The sequence below is a fragment of the Babylonia areolata genome, chromosome 20 (assembly GCF_041734735.1).
Source record: "Babylonia areolata isolate BAREFJ2019XMU chromosome 20, ASM4173473v1, whole genome shotgun sequence".
NCBI lineage: Eukaryota > Metazoa > Mollusca > Gastropoda > Neogastropoda > Buccinidae > Babylonia > Babylonia areolata.
The window spans coordinates 55,251,870-55,273,123 of NC_134895.1; the positions used below are offsets into that span (position 1 = coordinate 55,251,870).

Here is a 21,254-nt window from a genome sequence, read left to right on the forward strand (position 1 = left end):
TGTTGTAGGCCTGGTTCATAGTCATGCAAGGTGATGGTGTGTGAATGTAAATGAATAAGTAAACAAAGAAGGAAAGAAGAAAGAAAGAAAGAAAGAAAGTCTTTTTGTTGCCTCGTCTCTGTCTGTGTGTCTGTTCTCTCTCTCTGTGTGTGTGTGTGTGTGTGTGTGTGTGTGTGTGTGTGTGTGTGTGTGTGTGTGTGTGTTCTTCCTTGAAACAAAGGAAATGATTACACGTTCTTTCAGGAAGCAGGGAAACAGTGTACGGTGTGTATGATCGTCAGGTCCACTGTGGCCGTCACAAAACCACAGGGGGCAACTGTTCTTCCCAATATTTCAATGGGCGAGAATTTGATTTTAGTGGAGATCATTTTGCCCGAATTACATCCCCACTCTCTCAGCCAAAAGGGCCTTTGGACGGTCAGTGTTGGGATGGTCCCCCAAGGCCAACTAGCCCCCAAGGCTGCAGCACTAAGAGCCAGTGCAGTTTTGCCTTTTGTGAGTCATAGTCCACAAAAGACTGAGCTGTAAATGAACTTCCACTGCAGTGGAGAAAACCATTCAGCTCCCACTTTGGTTTGGTTGACCCAACTGTAAGCTGATTTGGGAACCAGAACACATCTCATAGCTGGATAGAACCAGCTCAGTGTTGGATAAAACCAGTTCAGTGTCGGATAGAACCAGTTCAGTGTTGGATAGAACCAGTTCAGTGTTGGATAAAACCAGCTCAGTGTTGGAAACGGCGGAGACTTGGCGAGGTCGTGTTGGCAGACATATACGTCCTTTGAAGTTACCGGCCGCGCGACCTAGTTCTACACCTGTTGTAACTATGATAATGAAAAACTATTCATAACCAGGCACAGCGCTTTTGACAGCAGGCGTTTCCATACAACACTCCTCAGCTTGCTGTATGAAAGGGAGTTATCGGAGGAGTTAGCGTTGTCACTGACTGTGCTTGATCAGTCATCCAAGATCTATTGACTGATATATTTGCTGGTATAGTTTGTATGTAAACTGTCTATGAATGGTAATGACTGTGGCGTACAGTTTCCAGCGAGCGAGTGAACGGGCTTTAAGTTGCACTGAAGCACACCAAAGAAACTTGGCCGTCTCGCTCTGGATCACACGTAAAACCATCAGTACTGATTGCAAGTCGACCGTGACTCCAGAGGGATTTCCGTTGGAAGCGAAGTGGGCTGTTCAAAAGACGATGACAGGACACTGATAAGAGTTTTCTGAAAGAGATCGGAGAGAACTGTCAACAGTGGCAAATTGCTGCAGCAACGTATAAGGCTCACAAAAAGTGAGGGACAATTTGGGGAACTTTTGGACGGCGTTCTTCTTGAGGGCGTGGTGAAATGTTCCCGACATTGTTGACAAACAGCGGTGTCCAAAACTGCAGGCAACACAGTGAGCGTCACTCATAACTGGTAGACTGCAGGCAATGCAGTGAGCGTCACTCATAACTGGTAGACTGCAGGCAATGCAATAAGCGTCACTCATAACTGGTATACTGCAGGCAATGCAGTGAGCGTCACTCATAACTGGTAGACTGCAGGCAATGCAATGAGCGTCACTCATAACTGGTAGACTGCAGGCAATGTAGTGAGCGTCACTCATAACTGGTAGACTGCAGGCAATGTAGTGAGCGTCACTCATAACTGGTAGACTGCAGGCAATGTAGTGAGCGTCACTCATAACTGGTAGACTGCAGGCAATGCAGTGAGCGTCACTCATAACTGGTATACTGCAGGCAATGTAGTGAGCGTCACTCATAACTGGTATACTGCAGGCAATGTAGTGAGCGTCACTCATAACTGGTAGACTGCAGGCAATGTAATGAGCGTCACTCATAACTGGTATACTGCAGGCAATGCAATGAGCGTCACTCATAACTGGTATACTGCAGGCAATGTAGTGAGCGTCACTCATAACTGGTAGACTGCAGGCAATGCAATGAGCGTCACTCATAACTGGTATACTGCAGGCAATGTAGTGAGCGTCACTCATAACTGGTATACTGCAGCCAATGCAATCAGCGTCACTCATAACTGGTAGACTGCAGGCAATGCAATGAGCGTCACTCATAACTGGTAGACTGCAGGCAATGTAGTGAGCGTCACTCATAACTGGTAGACTGCAGGCAATGCAGTGAGCGTCACTCATAACTGGTAGACTGCAGGCAATGCACTGAGCGTCACTCATAACTGGTAGACTGCAGGCAATGTAGTGAGCGTCACTCATAACTGGTAGACTGCAGGCAATGTAATGAGCGTCACTCATAACTGGTATACTGCAGGCAATGCAATGAGCGTCACTCATAACTGGTATACTGCAGGCAATGTAGTGAGCGTCACTCATAACTGGTAGACTGCAGGCAATGCAGTGAGCGTCACTCATAACTGGTATACTGCAGGCAATGCAGTGAGCGTCACTCATAACTGGTAGACTGCAGGCAATGTAGTGAGCGTCACTCATAACTGGTAGACTGCAGGCAATGCACTGAGCGTCACTCATAACTGCAGCTGCGCTCCTGGGTGTGCGCTTTCTTTTCTTTTCTTTTTTTTTTTTTTTCAGCAATGAAAAACGTCAACTATGTAAACCACCGAATAACTGTGGACATATGGCCTGAACATCGATATATCAAATGTATTTTTGGAAGCTGTTCATGATGCAGTCGATGCTGAAACAGACGTGTATGCATTCAGAGGCCAGAGACAGACCACGTGTAGTCTGCTTCATTTCAACTGTCTGTCAGTTTTTAAAACATTTTATAAAACGCACTTTATAGAGTGATCCATAATTTCTGTGAAGTATATATAATTATTATCAGCTCTCTTGCACCCTCTGGGGCAAAAACGTCACTTGTCGACCTTCATTACTGGGATATTTTAGTACCCTGCAACCTGTAATTCAGCACAATGATTGCAAATAAGCAATGTGATCGTGTGTTAAAACACTGGGAAAGACATGGTTACGGCCTGTAATTCAGCAGAATGATTACAGATAAGCAACCTGATCGTGTGTTAAAACACTCGGAAAGACATGGTTACGGCCTGTAATTCAGCACAATGATTACAGATGAGCAATGTGATCGTGTGTTAAAACACTGGGAAAGACATGGTTACGGCCTGTAATTCAGCACAATGATTACAGATGAGCAATGTGATCGTGTGTTAAAACACTCGGAAAGACATGGTCACGGCCTGTAATTCAGCACAATGATTACAGATGAGCAACCTGATCGTGTGTTAAAACACTGGGAAAGACATGGTTACGGCCTGTAATTCAGCAGAATGATTACAGATGAGCAATGTGATTGTGTGTTAAAACACTGGGAAAGACATGGTTACGGCCTGTAATTCAGCACAATGATTACAGATGAGCAACCTGATCGTGTGTTAAAACACTGGGAAAGACATGGTTACGGCCTGTAATTCAGCACAATGATTGCAGATAAGCAATGTGATCGTGTGTTAAAACACTCGGAAAGACATGGTTACGGCCTGTAATTCAGCACAATGATTGCAGATGAGCAATGTGATTGTGTGTTAAAACACTCGGAAAGACATGGTTAAGAACGCCCTTCTCAATGATCTTAGACGTCACGAGAAAGACAGATTAGCTTAAGGCAGTAACTGTTTGTTTGGGTTTATGAATCTTGAGAGGGATTTTTCACCACCACTACTACTACCACTATCACCACCACCACCACACTACTACCACTATCACCACCACCACCACTACTACTACCACTATCACCACCACCACACTACTACTACTACTACTACTACTACTACTACTACTGTTAACAAATTCTATGATGCACTCTTCTGGTTCAGTTTAAAGTTATATACTTCACATTAAGAGGTTAGCAATGCATTGGACATGCCCGACTGAATTTACACACACACACACACGCACGCACGCACTGACGCACGCACACACGCACACACACAAACAAACACACACACACGCGCGCGCGCGCATTATACACAAGAACATAACATAATGAATTCACATTTGCGCGCGCGCGCGCACGCGCACACACACACACACACACACACGCGCGCGCGCGCGCGCGCAGAAAATTATCCACACCATCCTCATAGTATATATTACGTACGCACGCACGCAGCTTGGAAACAAATCTGATCAAGCAAAGTGCCCCTCTCTCCCTCCCCTCCCCTCCCCTCCCACCATACATACATACATACATACATACATATATACATACACAGATGCCTAGTTTGATAACAACACACAGACAGACACGCGGTCTGGACAGCAATGGCTTCAATGGTCTTCAAGACCATCTTTAGTAAAGATGAAGAGAGGAAGGGAAAAGAAGAAGAAGAAAAAGAAGAAGAAGAAGAAGAAGAAGAAGAAGAAAAGTACTGTCATCAACAGGGAGCAGTGGGTCCATTAAAACAGACTGCTTTGCCAGAGTGGTTAAAACGCCTGTCTGCCAGTACAGTGTCCGCCAGTACAGTGTCCGCCAGTGTCTGTCAGTACAGTGTCTGTCAGTACAGTGTCCGCCAGTACAGTGTCCGCCAGTACAGTGTCCGCCAGCACAGTGTCCGCCAGCACAGTGTCCGCCAGTACAGTGTCCGCCAGTACAGTGTCTGTCAGTACAGTGTCTGTCAGTACAGTGTCCGCCAGCACAGTGTCCGCCAGTACAGTGTCTGTCAGTACAGTGTCTGTCAGCACAGTGTCCGCCAGTACAGTGTCCGCCAGTACAGTGTCTGTCAGTACAGTGTCTGTCAGTACAGTGTCCGCCAGCACAGTGTCCGCCAGTACAGTGTCCGCCAGTACAGTGTCCGCAGTGTCCGCCAGCGCAGTGTCCGCCAGTAACAGTGTCCGCCAGTACAGTGTCCGCCAGCGCAGTGTCCGCCAGTAACAGTGTCCGCCAGTACAGTGTCCGCCAGCACAGTGTCCGCCAGCACAGTGTCCGCCAGCACAGTGTCCGCAGTGTCCTCCAGTAACAGTGTCCGCCAGCACAGTGTCCGCCAGCACAGTGTCCGCCAGCACAGTGTCCGCAGTGTCCTCCAGTAACAGTGTCCGCCAGCACAGTGTCCGCAGTGTCCGCCAGCACAGTGTCCGCCAGCACAGTGTCCGCCAGTACAGTGTCCGCCAGCACAGTGTCCGCCAGCACAGTGTCCGCAGTGTCCGCCAGCACAGTGTCCGCCAGTAACAGTGTCCGCAGTGTCCGCCAGCACAGTGTCCGCCAGCACAGTGTCCGCCAGGGTCCGGGTTCCATTCCCGCTCTCGTCTTTCCATGGTCTCCAACGTTTGATGGAAAATCAAACTGAACCTCTAGGCATTCGAATGAGACGATAAACCGAGGTCCTGTGTGCAGCACGCACTTGGCGCACTGAAAAAGAACCCATGGCAACAACAGTACGTGTTGTCCACTGGCAAAATTCTGTTGATGAAATCCACCCTGATAGGTACACAAAAATCTAATTGTAAAATAGATACATCATAGCACTGAAGGCCTGACTAGCACGTTTGGTTATGCTGCTGTCAGGCATCTGCTTGATGTGGTGTAGCGTATATGGATTTTGTCCAAACGCAATGAAGGGAAGGGAAGAAGCATATGGAACTACACTGAGACTCTCCTACAAGAGTGGACAAACATGTACCTGTGAAGAACTGGGTGGTAGGAAACAATTTCTGGTCAAGGCCAGGTGACCAGCCTGAGTTGACTTATTTACAAATTCTTTTAACGAATACCTATTATTTATGTTCATAATACATATTCATTAACTTCTTGCACTGTATACCAAACAAACAAACAAAACAACAACAAAACCCAAACTTTATATCTTGCTTAGGAGACGCTTATGTTTTTTTTCCCTCCAAATAAATGTATCATGCAGCGAACCGGCCAGTACGGCTGTCTTCTTCTCCTTCTTCTTCTCCTTCTTCCCCTTCTCCTCCCCTTCTTCCCTTCTCCTTCTTCCCCTTCTTCTTCTCCTTCTTCCCCTTCTCCTTCTCCTTCTTCCCCTTCTTCTCCTTCTTCTTCCCCTTCTTCTCCTCCTTCTTCTCCTTCTTCCCCTTCTCCTCCTTCCCCTTCTTCTTCCCCCTTCTTCTCCTTCTTCTTCTCCTTCTTCTTCCCCTTCTTCTTCTCCTTCTTCAGTCGCACGTGGGCTGCGACTCCCACGTTCCCTCGTACAGTTTGCACTGTGATGAGTCAGTGTGCTTTTCCATGTATGACCGTTTTTACCCCCGCCATGTGGGCAGTCATGCCGGGCGGTGCATGCTGGGTATGTCAGTTCTTTTTCTTTCTTTATTTTTCCGGGGCCATCGGTGTTATGTCGACAGGAGGCCACACACCAGACTGAGGAGACCCTGCACTGGTGCTGAGTTATTTCGGTGATCAGTGTTCAGTAGTGCCCAATGTTCCGGATTCAACGTACTTATGACACCACCTACTGATCCCCCTACTGATGTCAATATAATGGGCTGGTCGCAGAACCAAACTGAGCCGGTGAGCCCCCGACGTCTCTCTCAGAGTGGATACCGCCACCACGTCCTTCCAGCGACAGTCCCCTATGAATCTGCTGACACTGAAGACCCTGATAGGACTCACCTCAATGTCTGATAAGTTCTTTCCAAAACCCACCAAACGCTGACATGGATTACGCCGGGGATCTTTAAAGCCGGTGCACCGGTATTTGATCTTCTGCATGCGTATTCACACGAAGGGGTTCAGGCACAAGCAGGTCTGCATGTATGTTGACCCGGGAGATCGGAAAAATCTCCACCCTTTACCCACCAGGTGCCGTTACCGAGATTCGAACCCGTTACCCTCACGGCACGGATTCGGAAAGCCCAACGCTTTGACCACTCGGCTCTTTAGCCGGCCCGTCCGGTATGGCTGTAATTGTAACCGGATTGTGAGCACAATGCTAACATGTGTCACTGACGTTTTGTATCTGTTACTTGAACAACATTACATTCTCATGTACCTCCACGGATCACCAGAAATAAACACGTCACGGAGGCCATTGACGACGGACAGGAGATCGTTCATCTTCATGGCCTGGGTCACTGTCCTCCAAGGTACCGTGATGATCGAGGGGCTGGGTTCAAGGCTGCACACAAGTCCGTCTTCTTCTTTTTTCTTTCTTTCTTTCTTTCCTTCTTTCTTTCTTCTTCAGAGCAAGGCAAGGGAATTAAGGTGTGTGTCAATCCATTGCTTGTTGCCCGTTTGGTTCAACCGTGACTAATCAGGAAATTTAGTCAAATTACCGAAGAATGTGTCGTGAGGAAACATTAAGGCTTAGTATGTACACACAGTTCTTCGAATACCGCACCTCTTGCAATGTATCAATATCCCTCACTTTCCTCGGAAATATAGAATTCCCTGCGTCTCTGTAAGTTTATGAGAATTTTGGGACAAAAAACGGTACATTAGTTTACATTCTGGTAAAGAGACACCGCAGCAGCCGCTGAACACAAAGTGATTTTTGCAGCTGCACCACGTAAATCACGTTAGCTAATCGCGAAGTTTCTTTACTGTCTGTAATTCTAACGTGCTCTTTTAACCATTGCCCATCACATTCATTCAACAAGTTCATATATTTAGTTTACCAGCTAAGTTCAAGAGAACTGCAAAACTGCGTGATTGTAATCAACGACGGTTGCCAGGAAAGCTTAAAAGCGTAAGTTGAGTTTAGGTGACGATCTTCGCCCAGGGAGAAGAAAGTTTGAGCCCTGTGTTCTAGGTCGAAAGCTGGATCCTTCAGTCTCTTGGCAGAAAAAGAATGTTAATCATTTAAAACTACAAAGAGACAGAGGCAAGGATAATAATAAAATGAAATTTTCATATTACGAATCACAAATTCAAAGGAAAGCCCCAAAAGACAAAAAAGCAACACAAAACCAATCATAAAATCTTAATCCAGAGTGAAGATTTTATTTCAACTGAAAAATAAAAATGCACATATTTCACATTTTTCCACCCAATTATACTATTTCAGAAACCAGATTGTAAACCTGTTGATATTCCTGTCACAGGAAATTAAGCAAGCAAAAATTGCAAGCAGCCTCAAAATCTTGATAGCAAGCAAGTAGAACAATTTCTTACATTTGGTAATGAAGACAGAATGTACACTAAGTGCATGCAATACAAACTCCAAAAAGCTTTAAAACTGAATTGATGGGGTGTTTTTACATGTTTTTGCTGTGAGACTTAGGTACAACTGGAAGTCAGTCCCCATTGCTACTGCTTCCAATCAGTGGGGTATCTTTAATTCTTTGTGTACTGACCAAACTGACATAGAATTCAAATTTCAATCTTCCACATGTACACAGAAGATATACAGATTCATAGTGGTTGCATGGAAGGGTTTTAGGCAATAATAAGCCTGCTCATATGTTGATATGGGACAGCAGAAAAATACTAGTCTTCCCACCAGTAACTGCCAGGACTGGAACCCGAGACTCAGATTCTCTGCAAACGACATGCCTGACATGATGACTGCACCTTATGACTCTTTGTAAATGACATGCCTGACATGATGACTGCACCTTATGACTCAAATGGTCCATGGTGAGGAGCCTTCCATTTATCAGACCCCTCCCCACTTTGATGTCAGCAGTTCCCAATGGCTGCGATTTCTTGTTGTTGACATTGTAAAGTATTCTGAATAATCATAATCTTAAATATTATATACAAGTTTGTCCCAGCTAAGTTCAAGAGAACTGCAAAACTGCGTGATTGTAATCAACGACGGTTGCCAGGAAATCTTAAAAGAGTAAGTTGAGTTTAGGTGACGATTCTCGCCCAGGGAGAAGAAAGTTTGAGCCCTGGGTTCTAGGTCGAAAGCTGGATCCTTCAGTCTCTTGGCAGAAAAAGAATGTTAATCATTTAAAACTACAAAGAGACTGAGGCAAGGATAATAAAATGAAATTTTCATATTACGAATCACAAATTCAAAGGAAAGCCCAAAAAGACAAAAAAGCAACACAAAACCAATCATAAAATCTTAATCCAGAGTGAAGATTTTATTTCAACTGAAAAATAAAAATGCACATATTTCACATTTTTTCCACCCAATTATACTATTTCAGAAACCAGATTGTAAACCTGTTGATATTCCTGTCACAGGAAATTAAGCAAGCAAAAATTGCAAGCAGCGTCAAAATCTTGATAGCAAGCAAGTAGAACTATTTCTTACATTTGGTAATGAAGACAGAATGTACACTAAGTGCATGCAATACAAACTCCAAAAAGCTTTAAAACTGAATTGATGGGGTGTTTATACATGTTTTAGCTGTGAAGCTTAGGTACAACTGGAAGTCAGTCCCCATTGCTACTGCTTCCAATCAGTGGGGTATCTTTAATTCTTTGTGTACTGACCAAACTGACATAGAATTCAAATTTCAATCTTCCACATGTACACAGAAGATATACAGATTCATAGTGGTTGCATGAAAGGGTTTTAGGCAATAATAAGCCTGCTCATATGTTGATATGGGACAGCAGAAAAATATTAGTCTTCCCACCAGTAACTGCCAGGACTGGAACCCAAGACTCAGATTCTCTGCAAACGACATGCCTGACATGATGACTGCACCTTATGATTCTTTGCAAACGACATGCCTGACATGATGACTGCACCTTATGATTCTCTGCAAACGACATACCCGACATGATGACTGCACCTTATGACTCTTTGCAAACTACATACCTGACATGATGACTGCACCTTATGACTCTTTGCAAACGACATGCCTGACATGATGACTGCACCTTATGACTCTTTGCAAACGACATACCTGACATGATGACTGCACCTTATGACTCTTTGCAAACGACATGCCTGACATGATGACTGCACCTTATGACTCTTTGCAAACGACATGCCTGACATGATGACTGCACCTTATGACTCTTTACAAACGACATGCCTGACATGATGACTGCACCTTATGACTCTTTGCAAACGACATGCCTGACATGATGACTGCACCTTATGACTCTTTGCAAACGACATGCCTGTCATGATGACTGCACCTTATGATTCTTTGCAAACAACATGCCAGACAGGATGACTGCACCTTATGACTCAAATGGTCCATGGTGAGGAGCCTTCCATTTGTCAGACCCCTCCCCACTTTGATGTCAGCAGTTCCCAATGGCTGCGATTTCTTGTTGTTGACATTGTAAAGTATTCTGAATAATCATAATCTTAAATATTATATACAAGCAAGCTCAGAGTAGTCTGTTAAAGAAAGCATACATATGTTATTTAGAAATGGAGGAGGGGGAACTCATTCTTCATGTTTTCTAAATTATAAAAATGTTGTTCAGTCTAAACTGGATTGGTGCCAAAAATAGTGAAATGTCAATTGTCATGATTGTTTTTAAATAAAAACATCAGATTCCATTTAAAAGTTTTTATCTGTTGAATGGATATAAAGTAATACTGTACAAAAAAAGGATTGGTTTTATTTTATTATCTGTTATTTATTTATTTATTTATTTATTTTCTTACTCAGCCACTGTCATGAAAGAAGGAAAGAAGATGCTGTGTCAGTTTGAGTAATTCTTATTATCTGTGTTAGTAGCTGCTGAGAAATGAACAGAATGTGCAGTTTAATCTTTTTTTTCTCTCTTTTTTAAGATGTTTTTGCTTTTCAGTGTTTATAACTGTGTCATTGTGTGTGTGTGTGTGTGTGTGTGTGTGTGTGTGTTTGTGATTGTGTGTGTGTGGAATAGAAGACAACTTCCAGTTTCATATCTAGATACAGAAACACATAAAAATTCAACCCCAAAAATGTGCTTTCTGTGGTTTTAGTTGACCTTTTGAACTTGTCAGATACAATTTTCTTGCTTATTTACCATGAAAGATTTGAAATCATGAACTGGATTCTTTCCCCATTTTTCCTCTTTTGTTGTAAACATTTTGTGGTACCTTATGATTGATCATTCACACCACTCTTTCTTAAAGAGCTATGGCCATTCATTACCTAAAAAATAATACTGATCTGATTCCCCCCCTCCCCTCTTTCTCTCTCTCTCACTCAGTCTCTCTCACTCTCTCTCTCTCTCTCTCTCTGTGCCTAATGTTGCATTACATCCAAGGGTGTGGTTGCTCAGTATATAACATGTAAAAGGTCATTGATTTAATCTTATGTTTCTTTAGACTGTTTGGGTGTATGCATACTAGCTTGCTTGTTCATATATGAAAAATATATGTTCAGCTACAAGTGTGTGTGGGTGGGTGGGTGGGTGTGGGTGTACATACATACATGCATGTTTACGTGGGTGTATACATTTTATAGGAATCAAACTGCTTGATTACAAGATACATAGTTTATTAATAATATCTTGTCATTTATGTAACAATTATCTTATTATGTTTAAGATATCTGCTCCTTTTGCTGTCACAAATGGTGTCAAGCAAGGCTGCGTCCTGGCTCGAACGCTGTTCAGCCTCATGTTCTCTGCAGTGCTTACTGATGCCTTCAGAGATGGCGATGTTGGAATCGGCCTAAAGTATCGAACAGATGGCAAGCTGTTTAACCTCAGAAGGCTTCAAGCAAAAACGAAGGTCATGACAGACATCATCAGAGACTTTTTGTTTGCTGATGATTGTGCCCTCAACGCTGGATCTGAAGCTGACATGCAACTCAGCGTCGACAAGTTTGCCACTGCCAGCAGGAACTTCAGCCTTACCTGATATCAGCACGAGGAAAACTGAAGTTCTCCATCAGCCAGCCCCAGGGAAACCCTACGTTGAGCCCAACATCACAGTCAACGGTCAGAGACTCAGTGCGGTGGAGCGGTTCACATACCTTGGCAGCACACTGTCACGAAATGTGACAATCGACGATGAAGTGAACGTCAGGATTGCAAGAGCAAGCGCAACTTTTGGTAGACTCAATGCAAATGTCTGGAACAGAAGAGGCATTAGTCTTGAGACCAAGCTAAAGGTCTACAGAGCAGTAGTTCTCCCCACACTACTGTACGCCTGCGAAACGTGGACAGTGTACCAACGACATGCCAAGAAGCTGAACCACTTCCACACAACATGCCTCAGGAAGCTACTGAACATCAAGTGGCAAGACAGGACCCCAGACACAGAGGTGCTCGCAAAAGCCACCCTTCCCAGTGTCTTCACCATCCTGATGCAGTCCCAGCTTCGCTGGGCTGGACACGTGGCGCGCATGCCAGACCATCGGCTGCCCAAAAGGCTCTTCTATGGCGAGCTGCAACAAGGGAAGAGATCACACGGAGGTCAGAAGAAGCGCTTCAGAGATACTCTGAAAGTCTCTCTGAAAGCGTTTGATATGAACCCTGACTCCTGGGAGGAATCTGCAGTGGACCGTGACAAATGGCGCGCTGCTGTGCACAAAGGCGCCAAGTTGTGCGAGGCCAACAGGACTGCTGCAGCTGTTCAGAAGAGGCAGGCCAGAAAGTCACGGGCAAACAAGCTCCCTGACAATGGTATGCCTGTCTTTGTCTGCCCCAACTGTCAGCGAACATTTCGTGCGCAGATTGGACTATTCAGCCATCTGCGCATTCACAGATAGATTCATGAGCATCCTCCCCCCACCCCACCACCACCCTCCCCCTATCCCACAGCTGGATGACAACGATGGTCATCATCGATCTCAATGGACACACCACCACCACCACCATGTTTAAGATGTGACCATCAGATTGTGATTAAGGCTGTAAATAATGTAATAGATAATCAAGTTCTTTCAGATGATCAGTTTGCAGGACTGCTGTTAGTTAAGACGAGGGGAAACATAGAACAACACATACACACACACATACCAGGGGAAATGTAGAAAAACACATACACACACACACATACCAGGGGAAATGTAGAACAACACATACACACACACATACCAGGGGAAATGTAGAACAACACATACACACACACACATACCAGGGGAAATATAGAACAACACATACACACACACACATACCAGGGGAAATGTAGAACAACACATACACACACACACATACCAGGGGAAATGTAGAACAACACATACACACACACACATACCAGGGGAAGTGTAGAACAACACATACATACAAACACACACACATACCAGGGGAAATGTAGAACAACACATACACACACACACATACCAGGGGAAGTGTAGAACAACACATACATACAAACACACACACATACCAGGGGAAATATAGAACAACACATACACACACACACACATACCAGGGGAAATGTAGAACAACAACAACAACACGCACAAACGCACGCACGCATGCACGCAGTCAAATATCACTCAAAGTGAAAAGATGTTAAAGAGAGAACACGCACACACGCACCAAAAACAAAAAACAAAAAAAAAAGTCTGAAAGAAGAAAAAAACAACAACAAAAAACCCAACAAATGTCATGCAGTGTGCATACAAGACAGCATCATGTTACTGTTGATCACACCACCCACCTTGTCATTTGAAAGACACCTTTTTATATTCTTTGGAACATCTTTTTATTTTATTATTATTATTATTATTTTTAAAGAAAAGTGATAGCATTAAGTTTCCTGACTTGTGTCAACCACCAACACACACACACACACACATACACACACACACACACACACACACATACACACACACGCAAACGATCTCCCCAGCTGTCAGCACCATCTCAGCTGGTTTCAGTTTCAGTTTCAGCTTCAGTTTGAAGGATGTGTCTGAGTGTGCAGACTGATCCATACACTCTATATTTGTTTTAAAAGAAAAACGGAAAATTAAAACTAGAAGGGAGCAGGCTGGGTTTCACAATAGATCATAGCCATGCTGCATTTGCATTGTTAAGTTCATGGAACTTGCTGTTTCAGTTTCTGAAAGATGCAAGACTGTTTGGAAAATTCCATGTATATGCTTCACTACATCTGCTAGGCAGATGCCTGACCAGCAGCCTAACTCAACATGCTTAGTCAGGCTTTGACTGCGTATATATATTTTGTTTGTGTGCCTATCATGGGGGATTTTTCTAGTAAAAGTTTGCCAGAGGACAACACTGTTGTTGCCATGGGTTCTTTTTCGGTTGGACACGAAACTTCCATGTATCTGATCGGAATGACCAGACACTAGGTTTGATTTTGCAGTCAAACTTGGGACCAGGGGTGAGAGTGGGAAGTGAACCCACACCCTCACCAACCGTGTAATGGCAGACAAGTGTCTTCACCATTCTGCCACCTTCCTTCCTGTCGTGTTGGCTAAGCACAATTTTTAGCATAAAGCAAAGTTAATGCTGCTAAGATTGCTTACCCAACATAGCCCAGGTGTTGTCTCTGTCTAAATGCAGTGCACAGGTCAGGCCTCACAGCCAGTTTGAAGTGAGGGTTGCCATTTTCACTTTCACCTCTTGGTGAGTTGGCTGAAAAGACTTTGAGGTAGTGATGATTACTGGTGCAGTTCCTGCAGAGGGTAGGAATAAGTTACATTCCAAATTTACATGGGCCTTTTTCTTTGTGTTGTCTCTCCCTTTCTGTCTCTATGCATGTGTGTATATTTTTGTATCTTTTTGCACATGTGTGGGTGTGCGCGTGTCTGTGTGTGTGTGTTTGCATTTGTGTGTGCATGTGTGTGTGAGTGATGTGCATGTATGATGGTACGTATATTATGTACACGTGTACAAGTTGATACATGTAAAAAACTTTGTGATCACATATTTTGTTAACATGCAGGAAACTATCCTTCTGTTGTGAATATGACTTTGTAACCACCCTCATTGACATGGGCCTGAGGCCTGTTCATTAAATCATTCAGAATTTTCTCTCTCTCTCTGTCTCTCTCTCTCTCCCTCTCTCTCTCTCTCTCTCTCTCTGTCTCTCTCTCTCTCTGTGTCTCTCTTTGTCTTTCTGTCCACTATCTCAGTATATGTCTGTCTGTCCAGCACTAATATCCAAAGTGTTTGTGTTTAAAAGATTATTAACATTATCATTATCATCATCATCATATTGTTATCATCATTATTGTTGTTTTACACAGTATATGTTTTTACAGATACCTTTCTACCAGCTGGGTTCTCTTTAGGAAAAAAAACAGCACCACCTCCTCTGCCTGCTTTCCTTCTGTCTTAGACAGTCTTGTCTGTCTATTGATCTGTTCATAGATCCACATGGTATTTTGAAATCTTCATTATCTGTGACATTGTAAAGTCAAGGCAGTCTGCTATGTTTTTTTTTCTTTGTTTTGCAGAAGGAAGCAGCAGTCCTAGGTGAGTGACCTGTGACATTGTAAAGTCAAGGCAGTGTGCTATGTTTTTTCTTTGTTTTGCAGAAGGAAGCAGCAGTCCTAGGTGAGTGACCTGTGACACTGTAAAGTCAAGGCAGTGTGCTATGTTTTTTTCTTTGTTTTGCAGAAGGAAGCAGCAGTCCTAGGTGAGTGACCTGTGACACTGTAAAGTCAAGGCAGTGTGCTATGTTTTTTTCTTTGTTTTGCAGAAGGAAGCAGCAGTCCTAGGTGAGTGACCTGTGACACTGTAAAGTCAAGGCAGTGTGCTATGTTTTTTTCTTTGTTTTGCAGAAGGAAGCAGCAGTCCTAGGTGAGTGACCTGTGACACTGTAAAGTCAAGGCAGTGTGCTATGTTTTTTTTCTGTTTAGCAGAAGGAAGCAGCAGTCCTAGGGGAGTGACCTGTGACATTGTAAAGTCAAGGCAGTGTGCTATGTTTTTTTTCTTTGTTTTGCAGAAGGAAGCAGCAGTCCTAGGTGAGTGACCTGTGACATTGTAAAGTCAAGGCAGTGTGCTATGTTTTTTTTCTTTGTTTTGCAGAAGGAAGCAGCAGTCCTAGGTGAGTGACCTGTGACACTGTAAAGTCAAGGCAGTGTGCTATGTTTTTTCTTTGTTTTGCAGAAGGAAGCAGCAGTCCTAGGTGAGTGACCAGGCACAGTGAAGTGAACCCTGTCTCAGCACACAAGTTGTCTGATGGAGTGCACCGAAGAAGTCTTGACCATTGGCAAAAAAATAGAGAAACTCATCTCCACAAACACAAATGTAAGTTATCTGTTGATTTGAGTTCTGTCAGTACAGATTATACTGAGTGATAGTGGTACAATGATAATGGTATTATTCATCGTGATTGGTATTAATGATAATGAGAATAATGACTACAATAATCATCATCATCAGCATCATCATGATAATGGAAATAATAATTGCAGTTACATCACTACAACAACATTCCTACTACTACTACTACTACTACTACTACTACTACTGTTACTGAGAATCATAATGATTATGACGATAATGATAATGATAAATAACAATGATAATGATGACAACAGCAGTAGCAGCAGCAGCTACAGCAACAACAAGATAATCAACAACAGCAACAGTTACAACAATGACCACAGTTCTCCCAAAATACAGGCTGAACACCCTGTACACAATATTAGGCATAAAGTGATAAACATGGTCAGGCATAACAGTCAATAAAAAGAATAAACAATAATACAGGCTGAACACCCTGTACACAATATTAGACATACAGTGATAAACATGGTAAGGCATAACAGTCAATAAAAAGAATAAACAATAATACAGGCTGAACACCCTGTACACAATATTAGGCATAAAGTGATAAACATGGTAAGGCATAACAGTCAATAAAAAGAATAAACAATAATACAGGCTGAACACCCTGTACACAATATTAGACATACAGTGATAAACATGGTAAGGCATAACAGTCAATAAAAAGAATAAACAATAATACAGGCTGAACACCCTGTACACAATATTAGACATACAGTGATAAACATGGTCAGGTATAACAGTCAATAAAAAGAATAAACAATAAAGACTTAGGAACAATTTCACAATAAAGATGACAAAGTTATCCTTTTGTATATCACCCCCCCCACCCACCCCACGCACACACACATACACTCTGTCTGTCTGTCTGTCTCTCTCTCATACACACACACACACACAGTCACACACACACAAGATGCATACACACACGCACTCACACACACACACACACACACACACATGCATGCATGCACACACACACACACAGACATGCACGCACACATGCACACACACACACGCAAACACACACACGCACATGCATGCACACACACACTCACACACACAGACATGCACGCACGCATGCACACACACACACATCACTCCTGCTACCCACATAACAAACAGTTTAAAGCCTGTCTACAAAGCCACACCTGCTCACCATCTGCCCAGTTTGCCCCCTCCCATCGCCATCCTCTTCCTACTCTCTCTTCCTCTCTCACACACACGCACGCACGCACATGCACACACACACACACACACACACACATGCACACATGCATGCACATGTATACACTCTCTCTCTCTCTCTCTCTTAGATGGTCCAATTTAAATGCGTCTCATGCGTCTCCATCCCCCCCAAAATGAAATGTCTCGTACTCACCACCAGACAGAAACACCAAAACTTTTCACACAACCTTCCACTCTTTGCCATAAATGGTCATCCAATAGAAGAAGTTGATAATCATAAAATTCTTGGAGTCACCATTGATAACAACTTATCTTGGTCCAGTCATATTATGTCATTATGCAAAACTCTATCCAAAAAGATTGATCAGCTTTCCAGAATTAAACATTTTCTTGATTTGCATTGTTGAAAATTATTCTTTTTTGCTATATTGAATCACATATTAACTGTGCGTCAACACTTTGGGATTCAGCTGGCGATAATATACTAAAACCTTTACTAAGTCTGCATAGACGAGCTCTTAAATTAATCCTTCTGAAATCTTCATCACTGACTGCTGCCGACTACAGACATTTAGATATTCTTCCCCTAAAGCTTAAACTTGAATACAACAAAGCACTTTTTATGTTTAAAATCATGTCCAATTATGCTCCATCTTTGAGAGATAAATTTCCCGCCATGCTAGTCCGTCAGACCAACAAGATTAATATCTCCATCCCAAGAGTAGATCTGTTTAAACCCACCAACAAGATTAAGATCTCCATCCCAAGAGTAGATCTGTTTAAATCCAGTCTCATTTATTCAGGAGGCTGTTTCATCCAATTTTAATGTTCAGAAAAGCATTCAAGAATTCAAAAAACATTACCATACACACCTTATGGACAAATATGTCAACAATCCTACTTAACTTGACTTTATCTTATTGAATACGTATATATAGTTTAATTGTATGTCTAACCGCTATCGCAATACTTAATGATATACAACCACAATCAGGACAAAGTGTCCTGTATACTTTTTTTTTTTTTTTTTTTTTTGGGGGGGGGGGGGGGGGGGGGCTTGGGGGGGGTTGTTTGTTTCTTTTGTTTTTTGGAGGGGGGGGTTGATCTTTTTCCTTCATAATATGATGTTTGTATCAGGATTATGTAGATGTGCATGTTTAAATGTGTATGTGAATGTCATGTCCTTATTTCAACATCTCTTTGCTACTTTGTGGATGTTTTGATTCATTTTCATTTTCCATTTGCCCTGAGGGCTGGATGAAAAAAAGCACATGTATGCTTATTCCACTTCCCTCAATAAAAACAACAACAACAAAACTTCATTCTCTCTGTCTCTCTCTCTCTCTTGATCTACTCCATCCCTCTCTCTGTTTCTTTTTCACAGTCTCTGTCTGTATGTCTCTCTCCCCTCCACCCTCCTCTCTGTTTCTTTTTCACAGTCTCTGTCTGTATGTCTCTCTCCCCTCCACCCTCTCTCTGTTTCTTTTTCACAGTCTCTGTCTGTATGTCTCTCTCCCCTCCACCCTCTCTCTGTTTCTTTTTCACAGTCTCTGTCTGTATGTCTGACTCTCTCCCCTCCACCCTCCCTCTGTTTCTTTTTCACAGTCTCTGTCTGTATGTCTGACTCTCTCCCCCCCCCTCCCTCTGTTTCTTTTTCACAGTCTCTGTCTGTATGTCTGACTCTCTCCCCTCCACCCTCCCTCTGTTTCTTTTTCACAGTCTCTGTCTGTATGTCTTTCTCTCTCCCCTCCACCCTCCCTCTCTTTCTTTTTCACAGTCTCTGTCTATATGTCTGACTCTCTCCCCTCCACCCTCCCTCTCTCTCTCCCTCCCTCCCTCTCCCTCTCTCTCTCTCTCTCTCTCTCTCTCACGCACACACTTTCTCTCACAGAGTGTGTTTTTACCTGTTTCAGGAACATACTGTCTCATTGGATCTGTTAAAGACACTTCAGGACCTGCCCATCTCTCTTCAGATCTTGCAGGTATGGCTGTAGCTGTTTGTAAAGTAGGTCTGCCCTTTCTGACCCTCTCAGCACTGCATGGACTTCACAATGTGTGATTGTCCCTGCCTGGGAGGTGTTACCTTTACAGCAGAGATGTGTAAATGACTTTGAAAACTTGGACGTAACAGTTCCTGTAGATCACTTAAAAGTACCTGCCAATGTTTTCAGTGATTGTTTGAAATATCATTGCTTTCCAGCAGCAAACCTTTGTTGAGATTGAAATATCATTGCTGTCCAGCAGCAAACCTTTGTTGAGATTGAAATATCATTGCTGTCCAGCAGCAAACCTTTGTTGAGATTGAAATATCATTGCTGTCCAGCAGCAAACCTTTGTTGAGATTGAAATATCATTGAAATATCATTGCTCTCCAGCAGCAAACCTTTGTTGAGATTGAAATATCATTGCTCTCCAGCAGCAAACCTTTGTTGAGATTGAAATATCATTGCTCTCCAGCAGCAAACCTTTGCTTATCTCCACTCTCACCACCTCCCTGTCCATGTCAGTCTGCTAACTGTCCAGGTCCTAGCACAGAAACTGTGCTTCTTAAAGTGAAGGGTATTCCCTTTCTTGATAAAGGAAATGGGTCTGTTCTTGGGGACCTGTCAGCTGCCTTTGATAAGGTCCTGCAAAAGTTTGATGATCTTGATGCCTTTTGTGGTTCTCTTCTTCCATGGCTTTCTTCGTATTCCTCAGACAGGTCTCAACACGTTTGTTTTTTTGTTTGTTTGTTTTTTGTTTTTTTCAAGTGCTTTTCCTTTAAAAGTTTCTAATGGTCAGTATAGTATTTCACAGGGTTCTGTCCTTGGACCCTTGTTTTTCACCTTGTACATAAAACCACTTTCTTCTCTCTGGAAATCTTGGCTTTCTGATTTCTGACATGTCTTTAGATAAGCATTTTACCACACTCATTCATTGAATGAAGATGTATCAGCACCACATACAAATAAGGCCATGAGAGCGGAAGTACAGTTCTCCAGGTATGTTCTTGTTTCCATAACTGACATGGATTACAGGATCTTTAACGAACGTATTTGATCTTCTGCATGCATATGCACACAAAGGGGGTTCGGGCACTAGCAGGTCTGCACATCTGTTGACCTGGGAGATCAGAACAAAATTTCACCCTTACTCCCCAGTGCTGTGAGCAGGATTCGAACCGGGACCCTTAGATTGAAATCAACGCTTTAACCATATGGCTGTTGTGCCGTCAGTATACATGTCTGACTTGCTTCTCATCTCCAGCTTGGGTTGACAGACACCTTTGTTCATCTGCTAACACCAGATGTCTGAGCCACTCACACTCACACACCAGTCTTGCCGAGCATTTTCCTGTCTGGCTTTCATTATACAGTCTCCTATCTGCTTTTTTTTTTTTTTTTTTTTTTTTTTTTTTTTTTTTTTTTTTTTTTTTTTTTTTTTTTTTTTTTTTTTTTTTTTTTTTTTTTTTTTTTTTTTTTTTTTTGTTCATTTTCTTTTCCATTTGCCCTAGGGCTGGATAAGAAAAGACATGTAGACTATCTCCACTTCCCTCAATAAAAACACAACAACAACTTCATCTCTCTGTCTCTCTCTTCTTTTCTACTCCATCCCTCTCTCTGTCTTTTTCAAGTCCTGTTTATTCTCTCTCCCCTCCACCCTCCCTCGTTTCTTTTTCACAGTCTCTGTCTGTATGTCTCTCTCCCCTCCACCCTCTCTCTGTTTCTTTTTCACAGTCTCTGTCTGTATGTCTCTCTCCCCCACCTCTCTCTGTTTCTTTTTCACAGTCTCTGTCTGTATGTCTGACTCTCTCCCCCCCACCCTCCCTCTTTTCTTTTTCACAGTCTCTGTCTGTATGTCTGACTCTCTCCCCCCCCTCCCTCTGTTTCTTTTTCACAGTCTCTGTCTGTATGTCTTTCTCTCTCCCCCCTCTCTCTGTTTCTTTTTCACAGTCTCTGTCTGTATGTCTTTCTCTCCCCTCCACCCCTCTCTCTTTTCTTTTTCACAGTCTCTGTCTATATGTCTGTCTCTCTCCCCCTCC

At 43.1% G+C, this 21,254-nt stretch overlaps 1 protein-coding gene across 1 annotated transcript in view; it reads left to right on the forward strand.

Annotated features, from left to right (window-relative positions):
• The first annotated feature begins 7,479 nt into the window (after nt 1-7,479).
• LOC143295209 (transcription elongation factor A protein 1-like) overlaps nt 7,480-21,254 on the forward strand; it is a 44,112-nt gene continuing 30,337 nt past the window's right edge. Inside the window, exons 1-3 of the mRNA XM_076606783.1 lie at nt 7,480-7,667; nt 15,863-16,003; nt 19,147-19,215. Coding sequence (XP_076462898.1) covers nt 15,935-16,003; nt 19,147-19,215 — 138 coding nt within the window. The 5' untranslated portion in view covers nt 7,480-7,667; nt 15,863-15,934. The remainder of the gene's footprint in view (nt 7,668-15,862; nt 16,004-19,146; nt 19,216-21,254) is intronic.